Below are 15,414 nucleotides of genomic sequence, written 5' to 3'. Positions count from 1 at the left end.
TTATCCACCCAAACCCTGTTGTTTGCAATGATCACGTGAGGAAACTATTTATCGTTAATCTTTCAAATTAAGGTCAAGAACTAAAAATTCAAAATGATAAAACATTCAATCAATCTCCAACCACCCTCTACCTTCTCTATATGGAATTTCACCAAACGACCAAACACAGCAACAAAAATTCTTGAAACTAATTCGCATGCAGTTATGTAATCTCCACCTTGACTTAATTCGAAAACATGTTCCATCAATCTTTTCAGAGTTGTTTCCATCATGCTAACAACTTGGAGAATACGATTATACAAACCAGAAAGACTTGTAAATCACCTAATGGAATATTAAGGGACGGTGATGATTTATGTCTAATATCAAATACGAATATGAATGTGTGTGATCTCATCTAATTACTAAGACCATGCTAAAATAATGGTAGGCATGATGTAGATTATGCTCAGTTCAACTACCAAAGACTGCATGCAACTCTCTGTTCCGATGGAGTTGAAGTTTTCTTGGTGTACAAACTTTAATTTGGTATAGACTTAATTAGCAAATACGTGTGCTTCAAACTTCCGTGTATACAAGTTAGGCAAGAAGATCTTACTATTTACGCACGGAAACTAATTTGAGTGTTTTGGAGGAACTAAAACAAGAAGTGAATTACTTATATGGTGGTCAAAGGTCAAAGGAAACTACTAGGGCTACTGGCCTATCATTTGTTATTAAGGAATGCAAAGCTTGATTTGGCCTATGAATTCGATCTTCTTCTTAAGCGTGTGAGACTCTCAGTCAATTAATTAGCATGTGTTTGCTGGGTGTGAAAGGCTTTGTAGCTTTGTGTGCAAGAACCGTCCACTACATACCTTTATCGATCTCCAGGGAGAGAGGAGAATTGAGGCTAGCTAGGAAAATGATGGGAAATTATGTTTAGATCATGCTCAGTTCACTCGTACGTAATGTAATCATCTGTGTTTGGAAATTGCCGAGTGCAAATTATTGATGTTATCCAAATACGAGTGGTGTATACCCATATGGCCATATACAGAATTGTGTTCTACCTTAGAGAGCGAGGTCAAAAAATTTACAGATCAACAATATTCATTCATTCTATTAGGTGTTTGTCGATTTTTCGCATGTTATTACATTATGTGGTAAGAGAGATAGACACATAATTGTGTATAATTATAATGAAGAAATTCTTTTTCAATCGCCAAGTGTTAGGTAATAAAATGAGAAATTTTTACTCACCATGTGATCATATTAAGCCAGCAATAGGGAAAGATACTAGAATAATAATATGATTATTGAAGCTCTACATGTTGAACGGTATTTGTTTCGTAACTAATTTTGGGCTTGGCTTCGGTTCCTTGGCAGTAGAAGGAGTATTTCTGGATCGTCCAGCAGGCTGCTAAGGCCCGAAACTGGTCATTTGGATTTGTTGCAAAGCCCAATACAAGGTTTGGGAATCTCAAATATGACAAATGAAGCCGACAACAAACTCACATTAACCTAATCTCTGTTCTTTAATCCTCGTTATTCATAAACAGGAAAATCACTATAAAATACAACAACATGATCAAGAATACTGCGAGAGGTTGAATATTCTTGTGGCCCCAAAACTTGTACTAAATGTAAATTTGATTAATGAAGATTCTTCTGTCACCACCACCATATAAATATCGTATGTTATTTTCAAACAAGCTATTGGAGAAAAAGAATGACAATTGAATCTAGACCAAAGAAATGTATGAGTTCAAACTTATCTACAGTTGATGGGTACCTCAAAATTATTGCTTACATTTTATCTACAAGAAATTTGGTATTTATATTTGTTATGTTAGGGTTTATTGAGGTATTTCTAGGTCAAGTGCCAAGCTCTACAACTTTTTTCAGATCTTTAAAAACGTTTCGTACCAACACAAATAGTCACTGAGTATTTCTAGTGACATTCTATTGAGACGTAAGTACTTTTAACATGAATAACTTCATATCAAAATGCTTAAATCGGAATAAAATATGATTTTAGTCAATTTTTTTAGTGGCGTATTATTTCACTGGTTCAAAAGAAGCTATGGTCTGATCTCTTTTGGTGATCATGATTCTCCTTGATATTTCCATTGAATCTTGTTTGATTGATAAAGACTCTGCGTGGTGATTCATTGTGGCACAATAAGCACCCATACTTGCCGTTTGCATTGTTTTATTCAACAGCTATGTCGCCTGTCTCTTTCCATCTTTTGTTGTTTTCCAATTGATAACCGCACTTTTTTTCTTCCGGTGAATATTTAATCAAGGGATTCCAAAATAGTCATGGTAGTAGAGTCCAATACTACAATAAAACCAAAAGCTAACAGAATTCAATAATTGTGTTCTTGTGGAGTAGAAAATTCCTCCTTATAAACACAATTTTTTTATTTGGCTTGGAAGTAAGATTCAGGCCGTTGTGGTTATGGTGCCGTTTTTCATGACTATAGAGGAGAATTCTTTGGTGACTTTACTTCTAATCTTAACATTCATAGTTCATTAGCAACGGCGGTAATGGCTGTTATTCAGGCTATTAAGCTAGCTTGGGTAAGGGACTGAAAACATATATGGCTAGAGGTTGACTCTCTCTAGTTCTAAATTTCCTGTGGTTGCCTGATTTGGTGCCTTAGCAACTTCGTATTAAGTGGGGCAATTTCTTATACCGTCTTTCTCAAATGCAATTATGATCTTCATATATCTTCGGGAAGAGAATTAAGTTGCAGATGTATTGGTGAATTATGGTTTGATTTCTAGTGAATTGATTTGGTGTGACCTAACTATTTTCATTCATAAACATTTTCAGAATGGCATTTTGGGTATTGCTGAACTTTCGTTTTCAATAGTTTGGTTTTTCTATAGCTTGTTTATGTTTTTTATGGGAGGTTTTGATTTTTTAGCCCCCCTCCGGTTGTAATTCTTTTTCTTCTTCAATAAATTTCAGAAGTTAAGGTGGCTTTTTGCGGCTTTTAATCCCTAACTTCAACAAAAAAAAAAAAAACATAAATACTTTGCTGGTAAGAGAAGAAAGCACATAAACATGTTCAAATGGATACGTTAATCATTACATAAAGAACATAACATGTTAACCTCAAGGGTTTCTAAAATCATATTAACACCTAAACGCACATGTGAATATGTGATAGAAGTTAAGAAATAGAATGTGGGGAGAGTTTTCTATGCAGGAATTGAAAAACAAAAATATGTATGATTACAAATTTACAATCACATCTTAGTGTAAAATTTAATCATTTATGATCCCCTTGTATAATTTTATAAATTAAATGAATTTTTCTCTTTCTCTTAAAGAAATAAAATTCATGTCGGTGAGCCGTGACATGTTGGTTAACTAGCCTAACTAACACCATAGAGGTTATGGGTTCAAATCTTACTAACATTAGGGGTGGGGTGGGCAGTTACATTATCGTCCAAAATTCAAAAAATAAAAAATAAAAGGAAGAAGAAGAAGAAAAATAAAATTCATCAAAGTTATTAGTAAGTATTATATGGAATATCATCAAAACACACGTCATAAATGAAATTAACCCTTTCAAAATGATTTTTAACGCATATGCTATGAAATTAACATGAAATTGCGATTGTGCATGAAGAAGTATCTGGTCATTAGAACTTTGGTAATCAGCGATAGTTTTGAACGCGCCTGCACGCGCTCTAGGTTTTCAGAAAATTTTCTCCTCTCCGTCCGGCGGCACGCCCCAGGGCGTTGTCGTCGGACGGGCTGTCTCCGTCTGTGGAAGCTTCAATCGGTGGGGGTCAACCTGGGCTGCTCCGATTTGAGAGAGGTGGGGGAGGGAAACGCAGTCAGAGGCTGGTGGTGGTTCGATTCTTGTTGGCGGGGCAGGCTGAGTGCGATGTCGCGGATTGCCGATGGACTTCTGGTTTCGATCTGGACTGGTGTTGGGTGGTATAGCAGCTCCGATCTGGGTATGAAATTCTGGATTGGTGAGGCGCGAGATCTAGTGTGCTGGCAATGGAACGATCGGATTCGTGGAACGCCGACGGTGGAGCAACCTTCATGGGCACTTCGGGTTGGAGGCACGCTGATGGTGGCACCCCGTCGCAGGTGGTGGCCCGACAAGGATTGTGGGAGGATGGTGGAAGCTGTACAAGATTTGGATTGGGCCTTGCATGTGGGTTGTGGTTTCCTTGCTACCCGGGTTTGGGTTTGGGCTCAAGTTTTGGGGCCTGCCCTAACTATTTTTCACTTTAAAGTAGTTACTTTAAGTCCTTAATCTCTTGAGTTTAGATTGTCGTCATGATGTCCGACGGATGGTTGTGGTAGGTTTTAGCTGTTGGGTCGAGTGCACTGTAGGCTGTGGCAGAGACAATCATCACTTTGGCCTTCCTGTGGGTCGTTCCTGTCTGGTTTTGGGTCAGCGAAAAAGTCTGGTTGTGGCATAGACGAGCATTATTGAACTCCTTCTTCAAGACTTGAGATGATGATGATGCTTGGTATATGTGAGATGTTATGAGTAGGGATGTAGTTGGAAAATGAAGTGGTAGAGATGGAGGTTTTGTGAAGGAGACGGTGGTGGATTGTGTAGAGAATAGAGAGAGAAAATGATGTAGTGGCTAAGTGTGGGTGATGTCTTCTTTCTTGAGAGAATGAGTGCTTAAATAGATGGAGAGAGGTGTGAAATGGTGTTGAGAAGCAAAATGGAGCAGCTCAAGCCTTGTAAGGAGAATGAAGGTGGAGTATTAAAATGATAATAGATCCCAAAATCAAGAGAAAATGGCATGGGAGTGATGGTGTAGGTTGAAGTAGGAAATGATGAGTGAGGGATGATGATTGAACCTAAAACATGATAGATATATATTGGAGTGTTGATGATGATGGACTTTTGGGTAATAGAGAGTGTTTGGTTGAATTGGAACCAAAATGGTTGGAATTTGGTTGAGATAGAATGATGGTGAATGGATGTAATGGAATAGATGCTATGGTACTCATCCTCCTTGCTCCTCCATGAATGTGGCCGGAAAATACATGGCACCATTGTGAGTGGTGGTGCGTCGCCTCGTGTGCCGTCAAAAGTGGTGGTGCACGGAAAATTTGCCGAAATTTCATTTTTTTCTTCTCTTGTCAAGATTTTCTACAAAACATGGAAATAGATTAGTCAACATTAAATTGGACTTTAGAACAAGTAATTTTCATGTTTTAGGGCACAAATATGTATATGAATTATAATCCAACACATGGTGCAGGCAAGGTTGTTGATGACTTTGAGTAGTGAAGGTAGAGATATGTGAATCAACTCAGTGTTAAGTTGGATCGCTGGGTCATCGATGGAGCCAGCCAAGGGCAGAGCCACATTGGGGCCCAGTGGGTCTCGTGTCCCAGTAATATTATATATAGTTTAGTTTGCTTTTAATTGAACCTGCTAGTTTAGTGCAGTGGATGGCTGATGACCATGGGTTCGAAACAATCAACCAAGTTCTTTTTTGTGTTGGTATGAACAAAGTTGCAAACACATGCAATGTATGTGAAGCTCTTCCATAACTTACCAAAAATTTAACAAGCACTAGTGATTTACACTCCTTTCGGTTCAAAAATAAGAAAAAACTTTTTTTTTTTTTTTTTTCTAGAAATTAAGATACGTTTGGTCCCAATGCATTTTTTTTTTTTTACTCTTGTACATGGTACGTTCTACGAACTTTCTGTCTTTATATATGTTATGCAAATACATGTAATTTATGTGAAGCTCTTTCATAACTTACAAAAAAATTCAACAAGCAGTAGTTCTTTACACTCATTCGCCCAAGAATCCTCCCTCTACAACACTATTAGCCAGACTAATCCTCCTTTTCCCACACTGAAAATCATCCTTTTATATATAGTAACAAAGCTGAAAAACCGACTCCTCTTGGGTTCAAATGTCACACAATTGACAATACAGGCGGTTTTAACAGAGAACATTCTCCTGCCGTTAAACTGCAGAAAGCAAACCTAGGTCATCCCTCACGTCATCCACGACGAACGTTAACCAGAACCCCAAAATTACCGGATACGTATGGAACCAGACAATGTACGCAGTCACAGCAAACGTGGCAAGCTCTGATTAGTTCACCTCCTCCAATAAAAACCCTCCTCCTACAATCCTACATATATAAAACACAGTTCACTCGCCCCCACGGTTATCGGAGAAGAACATAATCATTACATTAAAACATGGCTCCTCCTCGTTTGACGCTGGTCCTGTCCCTCTTGGCCGTGGTTCTGATCACCTGCGCCGCTTCGAGCTTCGATGAGTCCAACCCCATCCGGTTGGTCCCCGACGGCCTCCGTGAACTGGAGGACCAGGTCGTCCAAGTCCTCGGCCGGGTTTGCCACGTCCGCTCCTTTGCTCGGTTTGCTTACAGGTGAGTGAGAGCCAGAGCCACCGGTTAGTTCTGTCACTGGTTTATCGCCGTCCGATCTTCGTGATCGGTTGAGTTGACTGGTTTTGCTTTTGACTGGTTTTGAAGGTACGAGAAGAGGTACGAGAGCGTGGAGGAGATGAGGCGGCGATTCGAGATTTTCGCCGAGAACAAGAAGCTGATTCGATCCACCAACAGGAAGGGCTTGTCTTACAAGCTCGGTGTTAACCGTAAGTCAACTCCTTTTTTTTCTTCTTTCATTTCTCTGTTTTGTTAAATTAAAATTAAAAAAAAAAAAATTGATCATTTTGTGCTTAGTAGACTTGATTTGAGATTTAGGGTTCATTGTTGTTATGGTTGTATTGGTTACAGGCTTTGCTGATTGGACTTGGGAAGAGTTCCAGAGGCATAGGTTGGGGGCTGCTCAGAACTGCTCTGCCACTACTAAGGGCAACCACAAGCTCACCGACGCTGTTCCACCTCTCACGGTAATTCTGTACTATTTTTGAGTCACCATAGTGTTGAACCACACCGGTGTTGGATGAATTTGAATGGCCTGATTTAGCTTTTCAATGGATTTAGTCTTTGATTGAACCTTAATCTAATTGTTCTGATTTCATTAACGTGGACAACATGAATTTTCCGGATTTTAAATGTTTTAGAGTTTACAAGATTGCTAGTGGGGTAAGACTTGATTATATATCAAATTTTGAATTTGTCAATCATTTGCTAAACAAATTTGGAGCCTAGGAGTATTTTATTAGAACTTCTCTGATTATACAGTCAAAGCTGAAAATTCAGGTCTCAGATTCTTGTAATGTTAATCCTTTCCTTGTATGTACAGAAAAACTGGAGAGACGAAGGCATAGTCACCCCAGTTAAAGACCAAGGCCACTGTGGATCTTGCTGGACATTCAGGTTGATTAGTTAGCTTAATTTGAGTTTACAGGTTACATAATCCAATTGATGTTTAAATTATACTAGTTCTAATGATCTTCAACATATATATGACTGTGCTGCAGTACCACTGGAGCTCTTGAGGCAGCTTATGTACAAGCATTTGGCAAGCAAATCTCTCTGTCCGAACAGCAGCTTGTGGATTGTGCTGGAGCTTTCAACAACTTTGGGTGCAGCGGTGGGTTGCCATCTCAAGCCTTTGAGTACATCAAATACAACGGCGGTCTTGACACCGAGCAAGCATATCCCTACACCGCAGTAGATGGTGCCTGTAAATTTTCATCTGAAAATGTCGGTGTCCAAGTCCTCGACTCTGTCAATATTACCCTGGTAAGCCAAAATTGGGTGTCAAAATTCTTGTATTAACTGTGAGCAGAGCAGGCACAACTATTTTTTTGAACTAGATAATCCAACTGAATTCGTTTTGTATATGCAGAATGATGAGGAAGAATTGAAGCACGCAGTTGCATTTGTTAGGCCTGTCAGCGTAGCATTCCAGGTGGTCCAAGATTTCCGATTGTACAAGTCGGGAGTTTACACCAGTGAGACATGCGGCAACACTCCCATGGTCAGTTAAAATTTTCTGATTAGGTGAATGAGAGACTAGTCAAATGCACTTGTTCTTCACTAATCTGATCCCATTTTTATTTGCCAGGATGTGAACCATGCTGTTCTTGCTGTTGGATATGGAGTGGAAAACGGTGTCCCATACTGGCTTATTAAGAACTCCTGGGGGCAAAGCTGGGGTGACAATGGCTACTTCAAGATGGAGTATGGGAAGAACATGTGTGGTAAGTGATGCTCGAATGAACTGCTATCAATGTGAATTATGTGTTTCTGAGTGCGGCGTTTTATTAATATTATGATTTTGATGCAGGTATTGCAACTTGTGCTTCCTACCCGGTTGTCGCTTAAGTCTCTTCTCAGAAGCAATGGTGATCTTTATGTGGATAATATGTAATACAAGAATCATCTTGTTTCAGTCTTGGATTTAGTAGGGCTCCAACTTTAAGGTGAAGAAAGGCCACGATGTTGTGGTGATTGTAATGTTTCTCTTGATGCATAGAATAAGTTCAGATTGTACTTATGGCCATTGTAATGCAAACAGCAAAGATCTTGTTTAATTCTCTCAAATGGCGACGCCAAAACATTATCAATAGTACAGTTTTAATACTTAATGTTACTCTTCTTGTTGGTTCTGGAAGTTCAAAACTTATAATGAATTATATCAGTGTTAAACGTGCCTCGAAGCAATTTTGGTTGTGAAGTGAATGCCTATTCAGACTAGCTAACAAAACAAAGACCGAATTTGAAATTCCACGATTTTTAGTAACAAACTTTGTTTCCAAAATTTATGAGCTTGTTTAGCCTTCCATCATTTGAATTGAAGCTCGGACAATACAAGTTCTAAACTAGTTGGAAGGTCTTCCTCTTAATGGTTAGGCTCCTCTTCCTTATGGTAATACTACTTTTTGTATTGGTTGAAGTTCAACATGATATTCATTTCACTAACACTCGCATCTTAAATGTGAAACCAAGGCAGAACACAAAAGAATCATGTCAGTATATATCGTTTGGTGAAAGTATTGGCATCAATGGAATTCATACAACAGCATTACAGCAACTTCTTTATAATTCAGTAAAGAATCCAGTTGTGCCAACGATCTTCATGATTTAGAAGAAAAGTCCAGCAAATGAAATATACAATCCAGCAAAAAGTCCTAGTTGCCTCTCTCCCATCTCTCTTTGCCGACTCTGCGTCTCCATGTCCTGGACGTTGCCTCGCAGGGCAAGGCTATTGAAAAATTAAAACACTGACCAAAGGACGTATGGCAGAATGGCAAATGAAATATAGAGTCGAGCAAAAATGACCATGGCCAAAGTACTTAAAGGTTGTTGGCTCATCCATGCCACTAAACAGAGCACGTTGCATTTAGTATTGGGCATACAATCATTGCAAGAAGACCTTCTTGCCATGTCCAACCACTGTTAACTTAGAATTGTTGCATTTAGTGTTAGGTTGTTTTTGACGGCATTTCTTAAGCTAAAAATGATGATGCCAAATTTGAGACATTTCAGTAAATTTGAACTATTTTTTCTAAGTAGATATATAACCAACAATTTTTCAAGAGGTTTCACAACTTTCGATAATCGAATAACGAAGCCTTATAAAAAGCGACAACTTTTACTGTGTTTTATGGAAGGCGACAACTTTTCATCGGTATTTTATGAAATGCTATAACTTTTCATCGGCATTTTATGGACGGCTTATTACATGTGATTCAATGAAAAAGTTTAAATTTTTCAGAGGATCGAAAGAGTAAATTATGAAAATTAAAAGTACCTAATGGAAAACGGCAGTTTACCCACATCTCACAAAACAAAAAAGCTCTCTGACACTGAACTCCTTGAGTTTGAAAGACTCAAAACTTTCCCGAGCGAGATCGCAAATCCAATTTTCCACCAGAAACTTTGAGGTTCCCGGATTCCGATTCCTATTCCAGATTGGAAACAAATGGCAACAGAGCGAGAGAGGCACGCTTCGATGCCCTCAACCTCACCCGAAGACGATGCACTGTAAGTCACTCCACCGCCACCATTTTTCCCCAATTCAAATCCCAATGTTGCTCACTTTCTGTACCCTAATTCCAATCCAGGTTTCTGGATATAATGCACGAGGCTCCGTTGTTCGGCCACCGGAAGTCGCGAAGCCTCTTCGGAAGTGTCTTCTACTTGATCGTACTCGCCGCTTACGCTTCTGTCGCCGTTGCTTCGATGTGGATGTTCAAGCCTATTCACGAATATATATCCCAAGTGCTTTGCAGCTGCAACGTTCTTCTTCTAGTTCTCACAGGTTTCGGTTACTTTTTTTTTGATGTGGGGTTTCTGAAATTTTGTAGCTTTTAGCTGATTTCACATCAAAGTTTCGATCTTTGATGCAGTTGTTAACTTTTGCAGGCATCTTTCAGCAGTATTTGGTTTACCAGGTGCAGAAAATACGGTTACAGGTAACGGTTTAGTTCTGTTAGATTTTCGATTTTACTAGTGTGGGACCAACATTATACAGAATCACATCAAGAATAGATCATGCTACTTGAAAATTGGAATTGCTCTTTGAATTGTGTTTGTGCATCAAGACCACAAGTTTGTGTGGGAGGGAGTGATTCTGATGATTGAATTCAGTTTCTGTTTCTGCTCTTGTTGATTAGTAGTTTACAGGGTTGTGATGCTAATTTTGTTTGGTTTGTAGGCTGCGAGTTACATGATTTGTTAACCATGAGATACATATTCTTTTGTAGGGTTATTATAGCTTCAGCCAGAAATTGAAGCATATTGTTCGCCTACCTTTTGCAGCTACTGCATATGGTATGTACTCTGCCTTTGTGTTATTTCTTTGTTCTTTTCATCATTTGAAATGTGTAGTGCTGGCTCCCATTTTTTTTTATCATCGCAAAGACTAGAAAAGCATATTGGAGTATTACACACAGTTTATAGTTATCTGTGATTATTGTTACCTGGCAACTTTTTTCTCATCATTGTTATGACTGATTCTGTTTCTGAATATCTTGCTTGAATGTTAGGAACTGCTGTGATGTTACTGTTCATGGTCTGGAAACCCCACATCAATTTCCTTTCTCTACCATCAATATTGAGGTATACAAATCACCATTTCTATTATGAAGCTGGGACGTCTTTATCACAATCTGTTGCTCTCATCCCTTTTCAAAAACGTTTATAATGTGGCCGGAATATGAGCTGGTTTCCAAATCTGGCCCATATCTATTGATATTCACAGTTTCTTGTTTAGTACGATGTAGACTTTGTACAAGTCTATTATGAAATGTAGTTTTGTGAACTGGTCCATGACTGAATATTGTTTATCAATAATATTTTCAGGGTTATTATGGTAGTCGAAGCAATATGTGCCGGAACTTTTATTAGTCTATATATTGGTGAGTTTATTTGTGCATTTTGATTATGAAACTTGGAGTATTGTCACATTAGTTAGTGGAGCAACTTTCTTGGTTGTCACTAGTGGATTAGAGACCTGGAGTGTCATCTGGTCTTATTTAGAGACTTGAAAACCCCTATATCCCCTAGTTTGATGTTCAATGGCATTTTCGGTTACACTTATTAATGCCGAGGATGAGAAAAATATGTCCTTATACTCAATAGTGCATTTGATCGAAAGCAGTTCTCCACCAAGCATGCCTGCATACAGAGCATAAGCTCCTAATCTGATGGAGGTTAAATCTCATTTTATTGCTTTTCTGTTTCCAGGTTATGTTCATCAGTACAACTCATTAAATTCCCAGCCTGATGTCTTAAAGTCATTATATTCTCCTCTTCAACCTTCAAGTTCATTGGAAGGTTTGAGGTAATCATACTTATTTTCTTGTGATGCCACACAATCTTGCGTCGTACCTTTCTTCCATTCCTATTGGCATCCATCACTAGAATTTCTGATAGTTGATAGCAGAAGATATGTCTCTTAGTTGGATGTTATTGGAAGCTGCTATAGATGCATCCTAATGGAAGAACTTGCATTTTGCTCATGTATACTAATATTCCTGTTTAAACTTATGCAATCTGTGGTCTGAATTATATTGATAGGTATCATGATGTTGGTCGACTCTCTGATCAACAAATGGCTTTATTGCAATATCAACGTGAAAATCTCCATTTTTTGAGTGAAGAGGTACTTCTGAAAATGTTTTTATTACATGCTAATAATCTATACATGTTGTAATGTAACATATACCTAACATATATTTATTGCAGATCCTTCGATTGCAAGAGTGCTTAAGTAAATATGAACGGTCCAGTGATGGTAGCACACCTCAGGTAATTGATTACTACTAGTGCTGACCAGATTATACATTTCTTGATGATTGCGGTGATATATACTTAATGGTTCTTTAATCTGAGTAGAAGACGTAGATAGGTGTGGAAAGTTTGTCTTGTTAATCATGTTGTTATTTCTAAAAACAGCCAGAATAATTCTTACTTGGTCATTTTGCAGGTTGATCTTGCTCATCTATTGGCAGCACGTGATCAGGAATTACGGACACTTTCTGCTGAGGTAATATCTTCTTCAAAATACCAAGCAGGGTTTGTCTTTTTAGTCTTTAAAAATAAAAGGTAGATTTATTCTATTCACTCAGTCATCTAGCTTGTATCTTCTGACTGAATTGTTTCAATTTTTCGTTTCCTGTTTTCTTCTACTGCTACTTATTATCTTAACACCATTGCACTTGCAATTTCAAGCTTAAAAGGCGTACTTGAGTGATATTTTCATATTGCAGATGAATCAACTGCAGTCGGAGCTACGGCTTGCTCGTTCTTTGATAGCTGAGAGAGATACTGAAATCCAGCAAGTCCGAACAACCAACAATCAGGTCTATACAATACTAGATATGTTGTTTAAATTTGTCTGAGAATGTTTTGCTATTCAATCACACATGTTTTGTTCTATGTGCCCTCATATTCCTGTATTGTCCAAGTTCTTTCCTGTTTTCTTATCTTAACTGTAGTAAACTAATCCTTGAACAGTACGTGGAGGAGAATGAAAGATTGAGAGCTATTTTAGGAGAATGGAGTACCCGAGCAGCAAAGGTATTGTCATCTTGACTCCATTATATGTGAATCATCAACTTTGTCATTGCACAATGTTTGCTAACATAAATTTTCTGATTTGGGATATTAAAAGCTTGAACGAGCATTAGAAGCTGAGCGGATGTCCAATCTTGAACTACAAAAGAAGATCCCAACTCTCAGAAACCAATCGCAATCGTCAGCTGAACGAACCAAGTAGACGTGGATATTTGTAATTCTCATTGTATTCTTTTACTTTTTTAGTTTAGAAAACAAAACTTAGGAAAAAAAATGGAAAAGAGGGATTACACGTGTAAATAACATTTGTGAAGAGGAAGAGCTTTCAACTCATTTTCAAAAAAGAAAGGCTTTGCACCCAAGAAAGTTTAATTTATGAAATAGAACTTAAATGTTAACAAGATAATTGTTGGAGTACTTGGTAAAAGTATGCGTTTGGGGTAGAGACCTTGGGGTTTTGATAAAGGTGGTGAACCCAACCTTGGCATTCGACTTAGTTGAGTTCTGCGGCGGCCTTAGAACTGCGGGTGTCGTTTGTCACACTTTCTCCGTCTCACTCAAGAGGTTGTTTGTGCCTCTCCATTTTCAGCACTCGCTTGCTTACCTCTGCTCCCTGCTTTAGCTTGTCTACAACCCCTGTGGAGCTTGGTCTTTAGTTTTTGGGTTTGACCTGATCAGTGTCGTTTGCGAGGAATATTTAAGTCAGGGAGTTGTGTAAAAGGAGTTTGGTTGGTGTGGCTTAACCTCTTAATCCTGGTCCTTATCTTTTCTTTATTAAGCGTTTTCATAACAAACAAAACAATATCATCTTCACAAGTCAAGATTCGAACTACAGAGCAAAAACCAAATGCTTCCATATGTTTCAGATTATGACATGAAGACTTTGTTGGTACTAGATGTTACACAACTAAAATTAGTTATTTTGACACTTACATTTCAACACATTTACCACTGCACTCTGCAGGTAATTAGAAGTGTAATACAAACATAAAACTGAGTGTCATAATCACTTTCCAAGATTATAGTCTTTGAAAATTATGCAGCAAGATCAATAGGTATCCAAAATCTAATAATCAAGGTGAAAGAAACTAAAGTGAGGTTCCATGTAAAAGATGAGGCAAGAGAGCTCCAGGAAGTAACTAATGCTGATTGCAGAGGTCCAAATGAAGAGAAGAAGAGCCACTGACCATTCTGCAATTCACCAATGGAATATTCAACGGTTCTTTAAGGTGAAAGTGCTTCAATCCTGCTGTTGGAGTGAGTCATTATTTTGATCATCTCTTGCACATCTTGTTCATATATCGAACGGACACCGCATCTTTTCACCTTCAGGCCAGGCCCTTTGGTTTCAAATAAGAACTCAATCTGATTGCTAGTCTTCCACTCTGTACCAAAGTAATAATCGCAGGGAACATAGAATAGCCAAATGTGATGTGACTCAACCCGGCAAAATTCGTCACTAAAGCGCAACGCAGGCTGTCTGCGACACACCTCTAGTTTTCTTCCATTGACTTTCAGGCAACATACCAGATGATGTGTAGCTTTAAATGTCTTGAATTGATCTGTGTTGAGTTCATTAATGTGATGATGCTCATGGAGTCTAAACACAACACAGAGAGCAAAACCCATCAAAGATTTGGTATCCCAGCAATCGAAATCTGGACTTCGCCATAGACTTAACGAAACTCCAGGCCTTTCATGGCTGAACCAGCTGGGAATTTTGAATTTTCCTTCCAGGAAGTACAACTTGAAAAGTTTGCTCTGCATTAGAGATGCCCTGTGTCATGATTCATGAAAATATAGGATGGTAATTGATTAATACAGGTGTCGTTTTGGTCAATAATTGATTAATGTCGGTGTCTATATATCAATATATATGTGTGCAAAAACACTCACACCGGCCTACAAAGAAGAGATAGAAGTACATGGCAAGGGAATAACTTCAGCATTTCAAATGATATGCTATTGCAGCCTTGATTGTCCTTTATTTTGAAGCAGTTGATGAAATTCAAATATGATATGTTCAATCTATCAAAATTGAATGCATGAAGCAACATTTCCAGTGAAGAACAACCATCTGCTCTTATATCCAATGTACTATTTGAAGGAAGGCCTGACAACTCTTGAAGACTCATGCAGTTCTCCAAGTTAATCTTCTCTAGTTTCAAACATGATCTGATGCCTGAGGGAGGCTTAGAAAAATTATTTCCACTGAGATTTAATGCCAGTAAAGAGGGAAAGCAGCCGAAGGCGTTGGCAAATGCTGTGTCACCAAGATTGCAGTTACTTAGGTTTAGATCTGTTAAATTACAAAGACCAAATAAAGGCAACCGCTTGCTCAGTGATCTGTTCATCCTTTGCTCTGTAGAGCTACACAGATCAGATAAAGACAACGGCATACTCGTTGGCTCTGTATTGTCGCTTTGCATCCATACAGAAGACAAGGACCATGAG

The 15,414-nt window shown here is 38.4% G+C and overlaps 2 protein-coding genes across 2 annotated transcripts; both read left to right on the top strand.

Annotated features, from left to right (window-relative positions):
• Positions 1-6,140: 6,140 nt before the first annotated feature.
• On the top strand, positions 6,141-8,530 carry LOC133714128 (thiol protease aleurain-like). Its single transcript, XM_062140209.1, has 8 exons — positions 6,141-6,393; positions 6,499-6,620; positions 6,763-6,878; positions 7,235-7,308; positions 7,413-7,677; positions 7,784-7,915; positions 8,003-8,138; positions 8,225-8,530. The coding sequence occupies exons 1-8, from the start codon at positions 6,203-6,205 to the stop codon at positions 8,260-8,262; spliced, it is 1,074 nt and encodes a 357-aa protein (XP_061996193.1). The 5' UTR covers positions 6,141-6,202; the 3' UTR covers positions 8,263-8,530.
• Positions 8,531-9,725: 1,195 nt separating this feature from the next.
• LOC133727123 (protein FIP1) lies at positions 9,726-13,351 on the top strand. The gene is made up of 13 exons (XM_062154746.1): positions 9,726-9,924; positions 10,005-10,201; positions 10,306-10,355; positions 10,647-10,713; positions 10,929-11,001; positions 11,245-11,300; positions 11,629-11,725; positions 11,962-12,046; positions 12,130-12,192; positions 12,371-12,430; positions 12,654-12,746; positions 12,901-12,963; positions 13,058-13,351. The coding sequence occupies exons 1-13, from the start codon at positions 9,863-9,865 to the stop codon at positions 13,160-13,162; spliced, it is 1,071 nt and encodes a 356-aa protein (XP_062010730.1). The 5' UTR covers positions 9,726-9,862; the 3' UTR covers positions 13,163-13,351.
• The last annotated feature ends 2,063 nt before the right edge of the window (positions 13,352-15,414 follow it).

This window comes from Rosa rugosa, chromosome 1, assembly GCF_958449725.1.
Source record: "Rosa rugosa chromosome 1, drRosRugo1.1, whole genome shotgun sequence".
NCBI classification, from domain to species: domain Eukaryota; kingdom Viridiplantae; phylum Streptophyta; class Magnoliopsida; order Rosales; family Rosaceae; genus Rosa; species Rosa rugosa.
This window is presented reverse-complemented; position numbering and strand designations above follow the sequence as displayed.